Raw genomic sequence first — 21,295 nt, 5'->3', positions numbered from 1 at the left:
CGCTATACGGGCCCCCGGCGAGACTTTTCTTCACTAACGATATGACATTAAAGGGCAAAGACGGTTTTATGACGCCCCAGAACAAACACCTCGGGGGACGGCGGGTATCTTCAAATGTGACGGCGGCCGCGCGGTTCAAGGGAGCTCGTACGTGAGACGGGAAGAAGTGATTCAAGAGGCAGACATAACGAAGTGGGGCCTTATTGGGCTTTGCGGCCTTTTGCTTGTTGTCTAAACTGTGGCAAAGCTGATTTGAGGGGGGGGGGGGGGGGGGGGGAGTGAACGTAGACTTAGAAGAAGGGACAAGACCCAGCGCCCCGCTGCTGGCTGTTAATGTGATGAGAGACTGATGAGACAGGTGTAATGCTGCATCATCATCTCATCCCAGCTCCCAGCAGCACTCGCGCTCACTTGAAAAGCCTTTTCCAGTAACATCGGCAGCTGCTGCTGACCGCACCTGGATGCCAAGAATAAATAATTCAACCGTTACCACCTTTTTTTTGTGTGTTCAGGGTATAAAACGCAGGTTCTTGAACAATCTAACTTGCTGAAACATTTCTTTCTTTTCTCCCTTCCGCCCACTCCAAAAAAATAAATAAAAAATAAACACAGAAAAGTGCTGGCTTGGCTACCAGAGTCATGTGGAACACACACTCGATCAATATCCACCGACTCGGCCTCATTGCCATGCATGGGCCTTCTGGGAAGAGCTGGAATATGCAATCGCAGCCTGTAGTCGTCGATGCAGGCCACAATGGGCGCACATGTGTCCTCCCATCTCTTCATAAACCAGAAGGAGGACAATGCAACCAGATGAGAATTCAAACATAGATATCCGGCGGGGTGAGATTCATTTGGGTTGAGTTTGAATAAGTGAACATATACAGTAGGAAGATGAAAACTGAGTTCACACGATTTCACTCTCACATGTTTTATTTAGCAGGTTGGAGTGTGAAACCATTAAAATTCTGTCCTCCGGCATCTTAAAGTGAGAAAATATAAAAGCACAGCCTTTTAAATTAGCTCTTGATTAATGAGCACAGTACATACAGTCCACATCCACTTATAAGGCACCACAAAGGACTATTTCTTTTTACATTCTTCTAAAAAGGGAAAGCAGCAGTGGCCTGCATTGCAAATCCAATCCAAAGTCGAGGGAAACTCGATTGATTTGGATTGAGCGAACAGGGGAGACTGATGGAGTCAGTCAGCACACGCAGGTAGAGGAAACACCCAACGATCACTGCTTTCACACCTCCACATAAAAGCCACGAAACAGCAGAGAACCGACAGGAAGGCACAACCACAGCATTAAAGAAGCAGCTGATGCTGGTGCACGGACAGACCAGCAGAAGGACCGTGCGGAGAACTTGCCTGGAATGTGTAAAACCTCGTCCCATTCGGTGGGTGCACCTTCGGGGAGTTGGTCCCCGTACTCATGTCTGAGAAGATCATAATCCCTTTGGCGGGGAAACAATCCACAGCGAGCGTTATGATAATGCAATCAGCCCAAAACGTGTTTGTGTTCCCCACGAGGAGGAGGAAAAAGAAAAACAACAACAACAACCCCGCGGCGAGCGCTCGGATCAGCCGCTGACCCGATGCCGCGCCGCCGGCTTCAGCAGCTGGAGAGCTCCGGTGGAAGAAAAAAAAAATCACAACACAACGCTCCGGGTGAAAGGAGATCCGCCGGCGGGGGTTGGGGTGGGGGTGTCCGGGTGGGTGGGGTGGGGGTAAAAACAAGGCGACTCTCCGCTTCTTCTCTGCGGGTCCCGCGCCCCTCTAGCGGGCGGACGTCTGGTGTGGCGACCCGCGCAGAGACGGCGGCTCCATGGTGTCCCGGCGCCCGCTGCACGCAGCTCCCGCAGCGGCTCCGATGGGTCGCTGTGTGCGCGGATTATCGCCTCCTCCCTCCTCCTCCCTCCTCCCTCCACTCGCTTCACCAATAATCAGTCGGAGCATCACGACGCGCCTCAGCTCCGCTTTTACACTGTAGAAAAAGGCTCTTCCTATTCTATTATTGACACATGTGAATACGCACGTTACAGCCAGGAACACCTCGACATAGAAATATTTTTTAAGCAAGGACACGATTTGCATTGGAAATGTGCCATTATTTCAGCGGTGAGTGTATTCGGATTTTTTTTGCAGTGTAGGTCGTTTCGATTGGTGGAGAAGGGAATTGCTAGAATCGTAACTGTGGCAATACGATGAGAAGATATCAGATGCTCTTCCTCTAAATGAAGGGAAATCCTTCATGGAGGGATAAATAGCTCCCAAAAGGGAAAAAGTATATACACTTTTCCCAATTTGGGAATTTGAAACATCATGACAAACACTCTTTCATGCATTCTGTAAACCGTAAGCTAAAATGAATTATTATACATTCAAATAGACAGCGGTCTTCTTTTCCACTCCACGAATCGGTTAATCAAATTCTCTATCCAAAAGAAGAATATATTTCTTTTTAGATTAGTTTTTTTTTGCGGGGGGGCTTTCAAGCTAACATCTCCACGAGGTGGAATGCGGTAATTGGATCAAGAAGCGCACGTTTACTCTTTCGTGGTCTACTCCGGTCAGCGAAGGACGGATCCGAGCAGACATGCTAAGCATCATTGACAGACGTGGACCAGCGAGCTGAGTGGCTTCAACTCAGCGCTCGCTCTCTTAGCAGAGATTTGGGATTGTGGGTAAGACGTCAAGTCCACAAAAAGCTGTGGAGCGGCGGATCCCATTTTGCCATACTGAGGCCGATCACACCGACTGCAGCATGAAAGCAAATATTTACTCCCACAGGTGTTGGACAATAAAGGTAAGATCCACAAAAACAGAGTCCAGGTACAATGTTTAATGAAAGGAAAGCAGTGCAAAATTCATCTTTTCTTTTTACTGTATTTCTTCGAGGGATGGAGGAGTGCTTGGCTGGATTGATGTTACTCTCCTGAAACCACTGCCATACATATGGTGAATCATCAGTATCTTTATGGTGATTCTTATTCCATTTGTCAGTGTAAAGTTTAACCTTATTCATATCCAACAGTTCTGTTCCTGACAGCGTTCGAATTTGACTGACTTGTTCTGTTAACCACGTTCAGTTTTAAGAAACATTGCTATCTTTAGACTGGAAGTGTTATTATGAGTTTCAGAAGAATCGTGCCAATGTTTTACATTTTTCTGCCACTTTGCATCCTTCTCGGCTGCAGCAACCTGTGCACAACCTGCTGCAGCGGCCGAGTAGGCGAGTGTGGACGTGCAGGATCTTTGCCATCGGGGGCGACTAAGCCCTCGTGCACACCGGTCACATGAGGGACTGGCCCGCGGGCGCTGCAGTGCACCGGACTCTGACGTCACGGTACAGATGTGCAGGGGGCATGGCTTAGTGCTCCCGGGTAGCTCGTTGGCAGCAGCCCGGCAATCCTCTCATCAACTCTTTGTCTTTCAGCGCTTCCAAGGCGGGCAAGGCATGGCGGACGGAAGATCCCCGTGGGTCAAGAGCGGTTTGCGTTCATTGGAGCGGGTTATTGTCGAACAAATTAAACAGCATACTTGAATTGGGGCCGTTTGTGCAGAAGAGTGTGTTCATTAAACCAACACCTGAGAGTGGCCACGCGCCTTCATGCGTGCCGCCACGTCTCCTCACACGCATCTAAATCCCTCAAGAGGGAACACGCACGGCCCTTTTTCATCAATCGAAGAGCTCACACAAATTGATTTTTTTTTTGGGGGGGGTGGGAGGGGGGGGGGGTTTGAAAGCCCTTGTTTGAACAGTCGGCGCTCATAATCTACGGCGCCAGCTCCCGTCTGATCCGTCCGTCCGATAGATGTCCTTTGTTTCGGTAGGAATGTGTGTGATGCTGCTCGGAGAGGTCTTGTTGAGGAGGGAAAATAATTCCCCTCAGCAATGATGACATGGGAGGAAGAGGCGGCGCATGGCGGCTCTAACCTGAGGACGTGTGCGCGTGTGAACACACTTTGTGAGCTCGGGACAGATTGCTTTGCTGCAAGGCTGCACGGTCAAACAACCACTCAAGCTGCAAATGAGCTGCAAACAAGGAGCACGAGGAGTAACATTTTGTGTGCATCCGTAAAGAGGATTTGGCGCTCGCTTTTATAAGACTCTAAACCAGCCCCGAAGAGATGGGCCGGCGTTAACAAAAGAGGGCGACTTCTGCTGCCGCAAATACGCTCTGTCAACGTTCGAAAAATGCAAATGATGTTGCACATCGCTGCAGTACGGGTTTTCTTTTTTTTCTTTTCCCACAACAGAAACGTCAAATTAATTAGATACAGGAAATAACACGGGACAAAGGAGATGACAGAAAGCAATTATTTGGTGAAGGAGCCACGAGGCGCCGTCCTCCATGAGGTTGACTGTTTCGTGCAGAATCACACCAGACTTTAGGCTTGGGCTCCAGTGAGGCCTCACTCGGTGTCACGCGGTACGTTTAAAACAAAGGATACTTGTTAAACGTAATAAAATAGCTTCAATGTCCCTCTGCTTGAATATAAATAGCATGTTCAGCATTTTTGCAACGCTGCAACTAATGATTATTTAAAAAGAAATAGCACATATTAACACATTTTTTGTCAATCAACCAAATGGGAAATTAAATGTAGCACTAGATTTAGCACCTCAAACCTCATGAAATGATGCATACATGTTTCTTACGACATGGCTCCTGAAATGCACTGAGAATAGATCAATAGCACACGGTGCTGATTTAACGCCGTCTCCGGCTATCGCAGGTGGCCGTAAATAGCTCCAGAGGCGGCTCTCGCCTGCACACGTGATAAGCGGCGCGTGATCAATCACGGGGGGGGGGAGGGGGGTGGTGGCATGTTAGAATTAGCATGCTCTGTTGACAACATGCCAGGCCCACACGAGGATGGAGAGCAGGCCTCACTGTATCTCCACTCACACACACACACACACACATACTTCTCGGGGGAAGATGGAGGTCTGGAGCGGAGCGGCGGCGGAGGCTTTTCCATCGGGTCAACAGTCGTGTGTGGGCAGGAGGCAGTAATGGACGGCGCGCCGGTCCTGTCGCTGCTGAAACATTAGAGAGACGTCGTCGGGGGCACAGCATGAGGGGGACGGGTGTGTGTGTGTGTGTGTGTGTGTGTGTGTGTGTGTGTGTGTGTGGGAAACCTCCAGCAGTCAACAAGACGCGACTCGAGGGACGAAATGTTGCCGGAGCGGATGAGGATAAAGAAGGAGGGTGCAGCTTTTCAGCCTTTAAAAAACTTCTGCTTTCTATGACTCTGTGAACCGCCTCTGACATTTCTTCAATGGGAAGCAGTGGTCTAAGTGGTCTCAGAGAGGAGATTTTGTCAGCTGCTTATTATTTGAAAATGCTCTTATGCTGTGCAGCGGAGTGAAGACGAATACAGGAAACGCGGCTTCCAGCTGGAGTGCAGGAAGGACTGAGGTTTTTCATCGAACTCTTGATCCCACTTCCACCATTGACGACAGAGGATGCAGCAGAAGAGCTAAACGCCTTGACCATTAAGATTCCCATTTGTGTCGACACCAAGGTCGCCCTTTAGTGCTCTACCCTCTCACGCAATAAGCCCGAATTATGTTGAGTTCAAACAACAATAAGCATTAGAAATTGTAGAAACATTTGTTTTTGTGATCCACAACCAGAGGATGTCTATTAAAACAACACGTACATGAACAAGCTTTTTCTCAGCAGAGAGAAGCCGCTGTCATTTAATATCACAATATGTCGTTTTTTCCGCCTTGGCCGAATCACACCTCATCCTGTATATTCAGATCTCTCGACGCACTCGTACTAGAAATAAGCCGTCGGGAAAGTAATCAAAGCCGCAGAGCGGCGGAGGAGGCTCTCAATCATCAGACGCTGCATCACAAACATGTGGCTTTTGGCGTTCCCGGGCGCTCTTTTGCTCAGCGCTTCTGAAGAAACACGCCGCCTCGGGTATACGAGGTGTCAATCATTGGTTTCAGTGTAGGTATTCATGTGCGTACACCGACTGCTGCACGCCGCTTTGGTATTGATGCATTTTGTGCAGGAGAATGCAGGACAAGGATACTTCTTGGAGTGCTTGTTAAGCACCACAACGCTCCTACTTTCTGCAGCTATTTTGATGTTTGTGCATGATAAAAAAAAGTCACAAAATGAAACTGCCCACACCCTCCGTGCTAGTTGGCTGTGTAGTCTTGTTACAATGTCCTGAAGCTTTTTCCTGATGCACACAGAGAAATCTACATCCGAGTTGTCAGTAGGGATTTTGGGCCTGCGAGTGATGGAGAACATCATTCTAGGGCTCATGGGGGAGCTCGACAGCAGCTTGGCTCCCTGTGTTTTTAAAATATACTCACTTTTATATCTTGATTAAAAAAGAACAGCAAGAAACAGCTGAATTCATTTCAGAAACAAAATGCGACCAAAACATTTAATGCAGGCGGTTCATCATTCAACATTTTCTCTAAGAGCTCCTCTGTGGTTTACGGACCAAATTACATTTTGGTTGTATCCCCGTTTTATTTTAGCAGCACACATTGGCGTCCAGTGTGACTGAAAAGAAGGATTCTTTCCACCAGTGCACGGGACCTAGTTTGCAGGCCTTCTGGGACTTTTCCATCGCGGAAATAAACCGATAGGCGCCGCTCCAGGGACAGCGTTTGGATCAGATAAAAAATATCCCAACAATTGACATGAAAGACATTCGTGGTCCACAGAGGATACTTTCTAATGACTTTGGTCTTGTGACCGTTTGCAGCTCTTCCGTCTAAATCTCAAGATCTATCTGATGAATTGTTTCCAGAGTGACGTTGGTGATCACCGGAACTTAGTGGTTAGTGGCAATTATCAAACGTGCTAACGTGCATAGCTTACATAATAATTGCAAACATAGACGTGATACAGCAAAAGCTACCTTACTCCACATCCAAAGGGCTCTTCCTGTGTCGGCTCTGGGAGCGCCGATAGTGATGCGGGTTGGCCGACATGTGAACTGGAATCATTTTTAAGGTTTAATGAGCACTTATACATGCGCACACACACACACACACACACACACACACACACACACGCGCGCTACTGTCAGTCGCAGCTCCGAGTGGGTGGCGGATGCTTCTCAGATGGAGTCCAGAGCGAAATGATGCAGAGCGGATGTCTGTGTGTCCGTTTCGTAACATCCAACAGTGGCTCTACAGGGCGCAGAGGCTCGACGCGGCCCTTTTGTGGTTAATGATAATCTTAAAATCCTGCCGGGGATCGAGGCCCCCGGTGTTTTTCTTCCGTGCGTGTGAACCCCTCTGTGTCAAACCTAAGACTGTAATCTGTGGAGCAAAGAAAAGGGGGGTTTGTGTTCAAATACAGGGCAGAACTGCTGGATTTAAATAGGAAAAAAAACGTTCAACAATCAACAACGGAGAATGAGAGCACTCTTTTTCAGATTGTTCAGAGTCAAAACGGAACGTGGCCGAGATCCACACGAAACGCTGCATCAACGTATCACATTTAGAAACCGTTTATTTGCAGTAAATGCAAACCGACCCCATTAGTGTTTGAATCCGATAAAGCAGACAAGTCTCAATCATCAGAGGTTTTCTTCCCGTAGGAAATCTAGGAGAATGAAGTGGATATTGACACAATCAATCTTCCCACATTGTACAAGCTGAACTCTTCTTATCTGTTATATGTGTGTGTGTGTGTGTCCTTCCCATCTACTCCCCTGATTGTTTTTACTATATTTGCAAGTTCAGGCTCATCAGTCTTCTCCAGCAGCGCGAGGGGCGAAGAACAATCTCATAACTTTCTCATTACCGCCCGGCCTCGTGAAGAATTCTGCGTCTGCTCACGGAGAACAACAAACCACGCTTTTGGGACCCGGAATACCAATTCCGCAGCACTTTTGCTCTCTGAAACTCATTAGGTAATCCAATAAAGGGGCAAAGGAAATAAGGTTAAAGTTCTCGTGGTAATGAAAAAAAGGCTCAAATTCAGCAGATTTGGGGCACTGAATAAGAAAAAAGAAAAAAGAAAATCATATGTTTAGAAGGTTCATAAATCCATATCATGCTCCAAGATGTTATCAGCAATCTTGCTCAATTAAGGCTCAGGAAATGTATTAAACTTCATGGGGAAAAAAAGTTTCCTTTTGCATTGCCTCAAAGTTTGCGTTCACGGGGCCACTAACGGCGCGGACCGCTTCTCCAAAGGCCCGAATCGTCACGGCGGAGGAGACGGATGGAGGCGAGAGCTGAAGCGGGGAGGACGTCGCGCCGTCCACAAACTTACCATCCATCTTCCGGCACTGCACAGACCGGGCCCTCCGTCTTCCGGCCTGTCAACAGGTCAACCTGCATGAGGGCCCGCACTTGATCACGCGCAGAAAACAAAGCGATCGCACGCGTCTGCGACCTGTCGAGAGTCTGAGGCCTCGTCTTTGATTTGGCATCGAAGAGGATCCGAACGTGCGCCGCCAAATGGCCTCGTAAATGAAAACAGCTTCGACGGAGGACGTGAGGCGGTAAATAATGAGTTTTGGTTGCACAAGCTTGCAGACTGAGGGTTCGCTGAACTGAATCCACGTCTTGTGACACAGCACCACCTGTTGGGCGGAGACGAGTATCACATGCAACAGGGCAGGAAACTCTACCCGTGTCTCAAAGTCTTTAACTCGACTCAAAACAAAAGAACGGTTGATTGAATGCGGCATATTCGTCTAACGTTCGGTGTCGTCTAACTTTGCTTATTTGTTAAAAGTCATTATGATGGCTTTGAACAAACCCACAGGATTTAATACAATATTTTCAAATCAAATTTCCTGATATGAACAACTGAATCTTTCCATCTAGCACATTTTTTATTTATATTATTTTTAGATTCGTGATTTTTTACAGCAGTGTAACAACATATATGATCAGCTATTTTATTCCACCCACAATAAACATTCTGCTGTGGTTATTTAATCTTTAAACAGCTCTCAAAGTAATTTACACAATATATTTTACATCACCTGACACGTAATTGTGAGAGAGAATTATACTCGTATCACCACATTCAAATGTGCTTCTTCTACAGGACGATATATGTCCAATCTATTCCAATAAACCCATCTGAGGTCGAGAAGTCCATCCATGTTCTCATTTTTATCTTAACTTGCTCTTGACAAGAACAAATCCACGATCCACATTTAGGGGGGGACGTCTCCTTTAATTGTACCTCCGTTGGCTGTGCTACTTGGTTTGGCCACGAGGTGGCAGAGTCTCACAACAAGAAAATGAATGAATAGAACGATGGGGGGGCTGTGATGCAGTGGTTTGGGTCGCCTGTGCAGTTGTCCGTATGCATTTGCAAATATATGCATTCAGGAAGAATATATATGAATTTAAATGCAGCAACTGTACTTGGTACTTCATCCCCCCCCCCCAAGCTACAGCTTCACCACACTATCTACTGCTATAATTAAACCACATGCCTCTGCCCTTATCTCAGACCAACACCGTCCTTGGCCCACTGACCACTGCGACCCCAGTCGGAGCGCCGCCCCCCCGGGGGGCCGAACGAAGAAGGAAACGACCTTTAGCTGTGTGACTTTTCACAGCTCCTTGCTACCGTGCAGCGCGGGCAGAATGTTCTGAAGCGAGCACTTGTGCGCTGGTCCGGATATTACACGTCGCTCGTCCAGCATGCGCGAGAGAGAGAGAGAGCTGCATTTACTCGCACATATTCATTTTTACTCCAATTCCAATAAAAGTGTCTGAAAAAAGCACCGGGCTGCGGCCGCTTATAATCCCACTCAGTGAACTCGGGGACCTGAAGAAGAAGATTGCATCTTGACCCCGTCATTTGTCCTCCAAGACCTAGACAAAGGACTTTATCTTAACGACTTTGAAACTGCTCTGAGAAACAGCCATCTTTTGGGGGGAGGGGATATTCTGCAGTTTAAGGTCCAGTTTATTGGGTAGCGCTGCAGACTGCAGGAGCAGCGTTTTGGTCTCACAGGGGGAGAAACCTGCACTTGATACTGGGCGAGGAAGCGAAAAGCCCCGGTTTCCACCACACTCCAAGTTAAGTATGTGCATTTGGGCCACTTTCACTTCCTTTACAGGTGGATTAAAGACACTGAGCGAGACACTGCGCTTGGATTAACTTGTTGCTGTAATATTTAATGCTGGAGTGCATCCTGACCCCAGATTGGTGAGCAAGTACAGTTAGGAAAGCATAAAACTGGAGAGAGAAAATTGAGCTTCAAAGTTCACTCTCGAAAGCTCAAGCAGCTCTTTGTTTGGTCAACTGCGGTTTTCAAGGTTAAGAAAACTCAGTTCTTGAGGTGCCAGGAGACAATGGAGAGCTCAGCAGACTCCATCTGTTGACGAAGACCACGTGATGTCGTGAAAGCTCACGAGTGGAGCTCGAGGTGGAAGTGCTTTGCCGAATACTGAATCTTCCTTTCCCTCGGGATCTGGCACTAAAGAAGAAGACCGCGACCTTTGTGCAGAGAGGAAAAGTTATTTAGCTGTGGTGCAACGAGCGAGTGGGCCGCGAACCAACGTCAAGACAGAGAAAGTCACACGTTTCAGTTGCACGTTTGAGAACACGGCAACAAAACAAAACCAACACGAGAAATGAATAAAGCGAAGGTGAACGAGTGAACAAACAAAACCATTGCGAGCGAGGATGCCCCGCTGATCTCGCTCTGAACGACAACGTGTTTCTCTGGTTTGTGCGTCGGAGCAGCTGTCGTTGCCCGCGGCGACGTGTCGACGGGCTTTTTAACAACACTCGCTAACCCGTCTGCTGGCTCGGGGCTGCAGCAAATAAAAAAAAACAACAACAACCACACGGCCAACAGGCGGCCGGAGGCCCAAAACCACCAGATCCCCAAAACACGCGGAGGGGAATGAGGGAAATGACAGGTGTGCACTAAACACACTTGTAGAGCCGCCGGCGCTCGTGAGCATTTTAAAGAACACACTTTAAAGAGCGCTGTGCTCCTGGTGCAGATCCTCTCATCCACCTGCCTCCTCTCTCTCTCTTCATGTCAACCCCTCTTTTCTTTACAGACGGACACCTGGATGAACCTCAGAAGGTTGCGGCGGATTCTCAAAATAGGTCGCGAGGAGATTTATTTAGCTCTGGAACGGAGAGACAAAGTCAGCTCTTTCCGTGCTCATCTTTCATTTATCCCAGTAAACTTTGCACTTTGCTTCCTTCGGACGGTCCCCTCCTTGCTCGCTTTTCCTCTTCCTCGGTTGCAAGTGCTGGCGTGTGGCGGTGGACGAGAGCGGGCCCCCGTTTCCACAGGGGACGAGAGTGGAGCGATGGAAAGAGGACGGAGAGGACAGAATCACCCGGCGGAAGAAAAGCACAGACCCAATTCCCCTCTAAGGGCAAAGGCACGGACATGTAGCTGTCACGCTACCCCCTCCTCCTCCTCCTCCTCCTCCTCCTCATCATCTCATCTCCAACTGGATGTTCAGGGAGAGGAGGAGGATAGCGACCAAATATACGGGGCTGTTTATAATTACATCCAAACAGCTGGGGCTTAACGTGATTGTTCCTTTACTAGATTCCAGGGGACAACGAGAGCAAGAAGTACACAACAATACTGGATCGCATTCAGTCACCTCGGACACGCGTGACTTCCATTATTGACGGCCTCTACTTCTCTCGCTGTCACATGACTCTTAGTCACTCACACGCATTCACGAGCCACGAGCAAAGCACACGCACGCACAATCACGTGACTTCTGCACGTCCATCCTTACACACTTCATCAGTTCACCTCTTCCTCCTCCTCTTGCTCCTCCTCCTCCCTCTCATTACGACCTCTCTCCTCCTCAGAAAGGTCAGCGTCCTCGCGGATACATCCTCCACGCATACGCCGCGCCCTCTGGCATTTAGACATCAACGTGGAAGCACATACAGTATTCCAGGTGTTTAGGATGCAGAGTTTGTTTGAAAGATTTAAGGCTGCGTTCATCCAAGTAAAGATTTGAGCAAATATACGAAGCTGATCGTTAATCAAATTACTATAGAAATCTTCAACTCTGAATGAGAACCTGCATGAGAGCCCCAGACTGGGGAAAGGCTTCGATGTGTCATAGAAGACGTTCTATGCATTTGGGTTTCTATGGGAACGTGATTCTTTCCCTCTTGCGCCTAGATCTGTAAATCACACACATTCTGCAATACCGGCCCAATAAAGATGTATCTGCGAGGACACAACAGGTCCCATTTTGGCAGACTTGTCTGGAGTATCAAGGCGTCAAGGTTCCCGGGCCTGCAGCTGTCAGCTGGCTCGAGTGCCACCAGAGCGGCGCCTCCCCCGCGTGCCGACCCGCTTCGAGCCAGCCGGTCGAACCGGAGAGGCCCCGGGCCCGCGGAGGTGTCCCGTTTTTTGGACCCTTTCTGCCCGTGTCAGCCGACTGCAGGGGACTGCGGCACACCGTCGTGGGTGGAGCGGGGCGGGGGGGGAGGAGGGGAGGACGGGCAGCGCCGGGTGCTTTTGGATCGGACCGACGAGAAGCGCGTTGTGCTTTGTCTCCGTCGTGAGGCAGAGACGAGATGTGTGTGAACAGAAATGGTGACATCAGAGGGGAGGGTGGGGGGGGGGCGCGTTGCCTGGACCGTGCGCTCATCCAATCACCACTCTGTGTGTGTGTGTGTGTGTGTGTGTGTGTGTGTGTGTGTGTGTGTGTGTGCGTGCGTGTGTGTGTGCCATGCTGTGGACAGTTCAGTCAGCAAAGGAAGTCCTTAATCAAACGGGGGGGGGGGGAGGTCATCCTGCAAGAAGTAATGGGAGTGCAGTGCGTGTCCCTTTGTGTGTTAACATGTGTGTTGTCTCTCCCCCACAGCCGGCCAATAAGTCATTTTATGTGTGTGCAAGAGAGAGATAGTGCTGGCGGTAAGGTGAAAAAGGATAAAGTAGAGAAAGGGGGGAGTGAACGTTATGTAATCTACAGGTCAGTGTTCTCCTCAAGGAGTCTTTGAAAGGAACGCCGATGACTGTAGGTCTGCGGACCGAGGTCACTCCTCCGGTAGATCTGACGTTGTGCGGACCGTACTCGGGCCTTAAAATGTGAAATCTGTACTGAATCAGGCAATATGCTCTCAGTTTCTGGAGAACCGTGAAAAAGCTTTTATAATAAGACAGAAACACAGTAAAAAATGTTCAATACATTTGATGATAGTATTTAAAAGGAAGAAAAAAAAACATATCAACTGTAATTTAACAAACACATTCTCCAATTAGACAATAAGACAATAAAAACATGAAAAAATATAAATCATTTATAAGTAAAATAGGATCAAAAGATGAATCAGAGCAGGAAACAGTCAATGAAATAAAGAGACACAAATAAATAGAGGACAATGTGAAGTTAGAGGATTAGACTATGGACAGTATGCGCATGTGTGTCAATGGTTCGGGTGCTTCGGGCGTCCGAATCGAGTCAGCGTGTGAAGGTCAAGGACAACAACCCCCCCCCAGCCCCCCTCGTTCCCCTCTCTCTCTTTACCCGCTGGCCATCTGTGCCCCAGTGTCTCTCTTCTCTTGTCCACCGACCCCGCTGAAGAAAACAAACACCTCTTAACGGGTGTCACCACACCGGAGCCGGTGAGAGAGACACCGAGGCGCCACAACGTGCAGAGAAGGGCAACGAGACGGTGGCCGGTGGAAAAAGGCTTTGGATTTCATCTCCACATTATCGCCGTTAAAATCGATCGATGGGGTTGAAGATTTAAGCAAACAATCGTCACTTTGCGCGCGCACAGAGGTGCCCCGCCAACTGTGAACATCTGGCTCTTCAACTGCAAAATGCTTCACCGGGTTCACCAGCGAGTGCGAAGGCGCTTGATGAAAACAGGATATCCGGGTCAAACCAAAACAAAGAGCCAAAAGCTGCTAAAGTTATTCAGAGAGCGGAAGTCACTCATTCTTTTTTCAGCGTTTATACAAAAGAATCAGCGTAGCTAAACTGAAACACTCCACAGCTCCACACAGTTGAACATTTGTGCATATTGTATTTTCTACCTGTTCTGTCAGAGCATCCATCACATATCCAGCCATCCTCACCTTTGTGAGACCTGCACCCAGGCCTAAACTCCCCCCCAACCCCCCAACCCCCCACCCTCCCGTCCCCCGATGAGTCCACACAATGTCCCATTGATTTCTCATTGTGATGATTAGTAGTTTACAACATTTGTAGCGTTCACGGTTTGTCTTTCTGAGTGTTCTGTCATGGAGCAATGATTGTGTTTTCTGTTAATAACGTTTTAAGATTTTGAACTTGATGTTTTAATGATTACTTGAAAAATCAGTGTGCATTAAGGGACTAGTGTTACCTTCATCTATTTACAGATGTGCAGTACATCAAGCATTGCTAGTGCAATTTTACATGCATGTGCCCGCCCTTTACAAATAAACTAGTGAATACGCCATCACCAAAAACGAGCTGTTTAAGCTTCGGCCTATTTCTTTCTTTCAGATACTGAAAATACAAAAATGCAGACAAGTTGTAGCAAATTAAAAAGCCTCTCCAAACCTGCATAATCCTAATGTTTCCCTTATTGCACTCTTAAGTTTCCCCTTAAGCCCTGTTCCAACCAAATCGCCTCCATGTATCCTCCTCTACATTGCCCTCACGTTCACCGTCACCATGGAAACGCAGTCTCTCTCTCTCTCTCTCTCTCTGTGCCCCGCCCAAGCTGCTTTCACACCGTGTCTCCGTGGTAACCTTAAGGTGCTCTCAGGGACCCCAGGTGGGTCCCTGAAGGTGACTCGGAGCATCGAAACAAACACACCAACAGATCAGAGAAACGGGGGCACCAGAAGCAAAGCCCCTCAGGACCTTCTTCTTAGGCCGTTAGCAGCAAGGATGTCTGTAAAATAATTCTAAAAGATCATAAAGACCTAGAAAAAAAAGTGTGAGCCGCCCTTTTAAACGAGTGAGTGTGATGATTCTCTTCAACGGCGCCCGGAGAAGTGACCGGCAAAAAAAAAAGGTCTGTTAAACCGACAAATAAAAGGTTTCACCGTTTCCGGCAGAGAGAGATTAAGCCAGTTCAAAGCAATTCTATTTTAAGACAGACACGATGAGGCGTTATGAAAGAAGAGAGATATTATCAGTATGATGTTTCATGGCACACTGGGCAGGCATATCTATAAATACGAGCACACTTTATATTCTTTGGATTCTCAGGACCAACCGGAGAACGATTGGAGTAAACTTTGCTTCTCTGTACATGCAAATGTCATTTCACAACAAAGAAGAACTTGTATTGGAACTTTTTTTGTTTATGCCTCCGGCTTCAACTGTGACTGTTTGTCAAAACTGATCAATTATCAAGTCCTCCGACTACAAAACTCTTCTCATCCCAGAGCCCCGTCAGCAGGCGACATATCACACAGCTCCTAAAAACTTTAACATCACCAGTTGCAATGTTTTTAACCGCTGCGGCTCAGAATATGTGGCGCTTACGTGGCCTGGGGGCCGTTTTCGCATCCGCCCGCTGATCGAGGAGAAGTTCCTCTGTGCTCCACTTAGGGGCAGAGGTCACGTGTCTTCGGGTCGCGTCGCACGTAGGTGCACGTAGGCAAAGCGGAGTGGTGCGGCGGAATTCCTCCTCTCCAAATATCCCCCTTTGGTCCCTGGAGCCTGAAGGAGGACGCTGATCACACGGTGTGTGCAGCGGCGCGTCGAGGTCAAGAGGGAACGCGGGCGAGTCGCCGCTCCGCTCGGGGTGCGCGCTCATCACCAGCGCAGTCACAGCCGCTTGCACGTCTAATGCCTGCCGCTTAGGATGATGATAACGGGCCTCCGTTCATTGACTGGGCCTTTTGTGTCCCGATGAGGACATCTGAGACGTACTAGATCACTTCTGGCAATCCAATTCCGACGGCCAATAGGAAAAGAAAATCATCGGTCACTTGAAAGAAGGTTATTTATGTTTGACAGCATGTCCTCAATGTTCACACGTGTCCACTCGGCATTAAGTCAATAGATATGTATTAAATAATCAGTCCGCCTCTATTGATTTACCGTCACAAGAAGACGAGGAGAGGAAGACTTTCTACGAATCTGGAAGCTATCGCGTGATGCCGCAGAGCAGGAAGTCTGGTGATCAAGTGGCTCCTAGAAGGCAAAAGACGATTCAGCCGTCCCTTCGCGTCCAGTGGCTCCATTAGCGCAGGAAGGTGGCGCTTACGTCCATTAGCCTGGAATAAATGGCGGCTGAATTATTGAGAACGTCAACCCGGTGAGCGAGCGAGCGATCCATCAGCCAAACAGGGTCCGGGTGGAAGGAGATAAGATCCGACTCAACATTTATTTTACCTTCGGCAGCGTTCACCGCGAGGGATCCGTCGGTTCCCAAAGCCGAGACGGAGGCAGCGTTATATATTACAAAACATACGGCGGTTCAATTCCATGGGGGAACCTTTGCGGATCTCTAACCTCCCCGTCTCCAATGTGCCATCAACTATCCAATAAGGAGGAAAATGGCATTTTAATTGCGTCCGCGAACATCATGTTTTCCTGCTTAACACGCCTTTTCATTTTGCTTTGTGTGTTTTTATAGCACAAGAAGAAGCTAAATCGCTCGGCATTCAACAATAAAACGCTAATGAACTTGATTCTCTCAAGACGACACAGATCATCGCCGCAGCCCCGTGTGGACGCTCAGCTTCTGCGTGGGGAACCGCCGAGTGATGACAGCTGTAATAACTGCTTTCATTGGTTGTCGACCTCAATCATTTAATTGAACAATGAGTAGAGGCTCTTCCTCAGTTTGAATGGGAGACTCGGGCGAAGCGGTTACCGGGTGAGTTACAGGCTGGATTAGCGCACGTCTGAGCACCGGGGTGATGAAAGCGTGACCCACCCCCCCCCCCGGGGTCATCGCTCTCTCGTTGTGTGCCGTCTCTCTCTCTCTCTCCCTCTCCCTCTCTCTGCATCGATCCGTCCCTCTCGTCGCCTTACTTCTCGTGAAAGTGGATCACGTTCAACCAACGAGAGGAAAATCTTCAATTAGCACCGTCGCATCGACCGGCCAAATATAGACGGGGGCGGAGACGTGCGTCATAAACGCCACGCCCAACGACAACACAACGCAATCAGTCGTCTGGTGATTGTGATTGTGGCCTCAGACGGCGTCTTCAGTGACTGTATTGTGGCTGGGTGAGAACTGCACGGATGAAAATAGCACATTTATTTGCAGGAGAGCTTATTTAGAGGAAGAAAAAAAAAAAAAAAAAGAAAAGAAGAAGCTAATTCAGTCGCTCGGCGCTGGTGCATTTTTACCGTCAGAGACTGTGTGTATTTTACTCAGAGCTTTTTCACATGATTATTTAATCAAACTGGAGATGCATTTTAATACTGCGGCAGTTTAATATTGCAACCGTAGCAACAACCTAAGCCAAGCATTCGTCTTTCAGGCAGTAGTTCCGCATAAATCCAGATAAAAAGGAAAGTTTTCACAGTCAGTTTTATCTCTACTAGATTGGAGTAACGAAAAAGAACAAACTTAAAAGACATCCCGCCTAAAAGACACAACATCTGTTTAAGTGACGGCTTTACCTAGAATATATTCACACCTTTGCCTTCCTGTCAGAGAGCAAATCCCTTTTCAAAATATAGCATACACCTACACATTCAAATGCTACTGAAAATGAAATATGCCACCAGTGATACAACCATAACTAAGAAGTGCATAGATGCCTCAAACAATGTGCATACAGTGTGCACCCACCCGCCGTTTATTCATCCGGCCCCACAAGCACGCACGCATTTGCCCCACTGGGTCAGAACCCCTCCAGCTCCCTGATAACCTTTGAATATAGATTGCATTACAGCTCATTGCATTATTTTCCCTCATCACAATTAGATATCCTCAGTCTCTCGAGGCCTCGCGATGATAACCGCTGAGCGCGAAGAACCTGCCAGGCGAGGTGCACAGAGCTGATTTACCGTCCGCGCACGAGGCCGCCGTAGAGCACGTCTGTAACGGGGCCCGTCGTGCGGACAACAGGGCCGACGTGGAACATACGTTACTAATCCGAACTCCAGGGGATCTGTGCTCAGCCGCGCAGTTGCCTGCATATCACCCGACTAATGCTGTCAGAGATGAAGGGAGATCGCTTCAGATCGGCCAACACGGTAATTAGCCCCATCGGGCATTTCAGCGGCGAGCCGGGAGAGTTTAGGAAAGAGCTGCTGCTGATCGAAATCCTGCGCGCGAATATTAACATGCACGGAGCGAGAAGGTTCAGCAGAAGCTGGATCACTCTCCCCCGAAGCCATCCGTTATTTAGGGGATCAATGAAGCATGTGACCGGCGACGCTCACACAATGCAGCTGTGCAGGCCGAGGCCTTCCGGTGAGAGCGGCGCCTCGTGGCTTCAGTGAAACGCTTCTTTGTCGGGAACAATGGAAGCGTTTGAACGCACAAAGACGCAGTAATTCAGTTAGCGGTACGCGGTGTGAAGAGCATGCGGCACTGCAGCTCTGTCACAACACACAGCCTTCTGTGATCGGCTGCACATCTGCTCTTCCCTCCGTCGGCAAAGCATCAGTAAAACAGGGATAATCTTTAATAATCTATCATCGAGAGCAGTGGCCTAAACCCGGGGGTCTCGATCTTTAAATATCAAAAATGAGGATATGCACGATGTTGCCACCTTGAGTTGCATAAATAAATAGAAAAGAAAACATTTCCTTGGACTTTTGTCATAGTAGAAGTAGTAGTAGAGTAGTTTTAAGGCCTCTGAGTTAAACAAACGTAATGTTCACAACAGAAGGGTTTTCTTCGACAGCTAATTACAATATTACTATCCGAGTGGGCTGTTACAAGATGCTCTGTGCACACGCACGCTTTTAGTCAATGAGTCAGGCAACTAATTACGCCATCTTCACCACCATTTCATTACTTGATGTTCTGGAGCTGTAAAAAAAAAAAAAAGCACAAACTCTCCAGGAAAATCACAGTCAAAACAGTCGTTTACTGTCTGGCTCAACACATTAAAACCATTAGTTAACAGTAAAACTATAAATCAGCTTGTTTAAAAGCTAAAGGCTAACAGCGGGTGTAAAAAGACGTTGCAATGGAATATTTGTTGTAAAGAACTACAGCGATACATCGTGCACGACGCGTCCTATTGGAAACCTGTGATGGGAGCTGGCAACAGGAGGCCGGCGCTGGATGACTGTTCTCAGCACTGGCAACAGGAAGCAAGCAGCTGTGGGAGCGGTGGGGGGGATGTGGGGGACGGGGGATGTTAACGCAACCAGGCCAGCTAGCCTCACGCTAATTAAGCATTGCACTTGCAGTTCACAAATTCCAATGCTAAAGGAGCCATCAATCTATTCTCACAGTGCTTTATACACACACACAGTGTCCATTATAGAGCTATTAGACTTGCGTGTAAAATAAGATGTAAAAAACCAGGCTCACGCATTCTCTCCAAACCGTTCTAATAAAAATGGATCATCCTCCAACAAAGGGCATCAGGGTGAATGATTGAAGATGCTGGTCAGTATCTCCTTGGTCCCCTTAGACGCATCATGGTTGATATTGAAGAAAACATGTTGTTTCTGTGATTGTTTCCAACGCACGGAATGAGAGCGCAGAGCTGCACGTGGCGAAGGACGCGCACGCCGTTTGGCCTCAGAGAGCCTGAACCACAGTTATCTGCACACGATTTTCACACGCCGGCTCGACTTAGCGGAGAGATTCCATGCGTGAGGCGATGCCTCGCTGTCTACACTCTACCGGCAGCCCGGGAGATAAACGCAACCCAGTGCAGATACTAATGACAAAAACAATACAAAGGCATCCAGCTTCATTCAACTTTGAGTGTTTGAACGTGACATTTGACAAATTCATTTCATTCATTTCAGACTCTGACCAAAGCATCTCCTAAATAAACCCAACTTATATTATAATATAATATTATTATATATTATCTATATTCCTACGGTTTGTACAGATGTTCATGTTGACGTTCACATCCTGCCCCAGCAGCACATGTTTGAGTTATGCTTAAATGATCCAAAAGGAAAACAATTTGATTCTTTTTGTGGCCGCTAAGCCGCGTTAAAATTAGGAATACTAAATAAAAAAATAAACAGATGTGACTTCAGCGGGACGTCAGCAGGAGAACTAAATATTGGTTTGTAACCTTTTTGTGTGCATGTTTCGGTAAGTAAGATTTGAGAATTTCTTTATTTCTTGCTTTGGATTCTGATACCCAAGATCTACCCGCAGTGATGCACACACACACACACACACACACACACACACACACACACACACACACATTGCCGTCCATCCCACACAAGCACACGCTCTCACACGCGCACTTTCTCTCACCGAAGGAGAAGCCATCAAAGTGTTCGGAGTGTGTCTGCCCACGTCTGTCACTTGCTAAACGCAAATGATTCATCAGCAAGTGTTTTTTGGGGACATTTGGAAAAGAAGAACAAAAGAAACATACCTGGAGGTGCTTCAATGCATCTCAACGCTTTACCGAGAACACTCATGATCTCATCCATTTCTCTTCTTCTGTCAGTCCGAATACAGCTTGAAACGAACCCCCGGACAATAACTCTTCAAGCCTTTCCTCCCAGAAGCCAAAGACGTGTGCAGCAGAGGATCTGCCTCATCTCAATCCCATCAGGGAGAGTTTAGAAAGAGAAAATCCTGTCCTCTCGTTGCCACGTTCATTCGTTCATCAATCAGGAACTATTTACAGGAACATAAAACATGTTTTGCTGTCAGCGTCTAACTACAGCGAATTAAGTGAGGCCACAAAGTTAATAGTGACAATTTAATAACCAACATCTTCGCACACATTCCCAAATTCCCATTCCACTTTTCAGCTTCGCAGTGGAAACTGTGGACCAACTGCAGAGTCAGTTATTTAATATTGCCTGGCTCTTATAAAGATAAATCCTGGACTTGATGGATCCTTTATGCCAAAAGAGTTCACTGTAACCTCCGGAAGATGCTTACATTTCTGCAAAGGGTGTCAAATAAGGAGAGTGCCTCTTTCTAAAATTGATGTGGTGTGTGAGGAAAGATTAAAGATGAATACATTGTAATTGCCAACTAAAAGCTGCAGCTTAGCAGCAGTCCCACATATTCCGTCCAGCAACTGGATCCTCGTTTAGGGATTTAGATAAAGAAGTGTCTAACGATTCACAACACCGTGATGAAATAAGGTTGATCGCCATCGCAGCCTTTCCGTTTTCTTATATCAGCATCATATAACGAGGAGGTCTGCAGCCCTTTCCCCTAATAGTGCACTCACAGCT

At 47.7% G+C, this 21,295-nt stretch overlaps 1 protein-coding gene across 17 annotated transcripts in view; it reads right to left on the bottom strand.

The window, feature by feature from the left end:
* ppfia2 (PTPRF interacting protein alpha 2) overlaps positions 1–21,295 on the bottom strand; it is an 83,432-nt gene that overhangs the window by 51,264 nt on the left and 10,873 nt on the right. For 3 of the 17 annotated variants that reach the window (XM_078100460.1, XM_078100464.1, XM_078100465.1), the window contains exon 1: positions 1,375–1,886. The exons of 11 other annotated variants lie outside the window; for them this stretch is intronic. In XM_078100460.1, the coding sequence (XP_077956586.1) occupies positions 1,375–1,455 (81 nt within the window). In that variant the 5' untranslated portion in view covers positions 1,456–1,886. Of the gene's footprint in view, positions 1–1,374; positions 1,919–21,295 lie in introns of those variants that run through there. 3 more of the 17 variants (XM_078100461.1, XM_078100463.1, XM_078100462.1) reach the window with 3 other exon arrangements.

Source organism: Gasterosteus aculeatus, chromosome 4 (genome assembly GCF_964276395.1).
Source record: "Gasterosteus aculeatus chromosome 4, fGasAcu3.hap1.1, whole genome shotgun sequence".
Lineage (NCBI taxonomy): Eukaryota > Metazoa > Chordata > Actinopteri > Perciformes > Gasterosteidae > Gasterosteus > Gasterosteus aculeatus.
The sequence above is the reverse complement of the archived record's forward strand: the minus strand, read 5'-3'. Positions and strand labels throughout refer to the sequence as shown.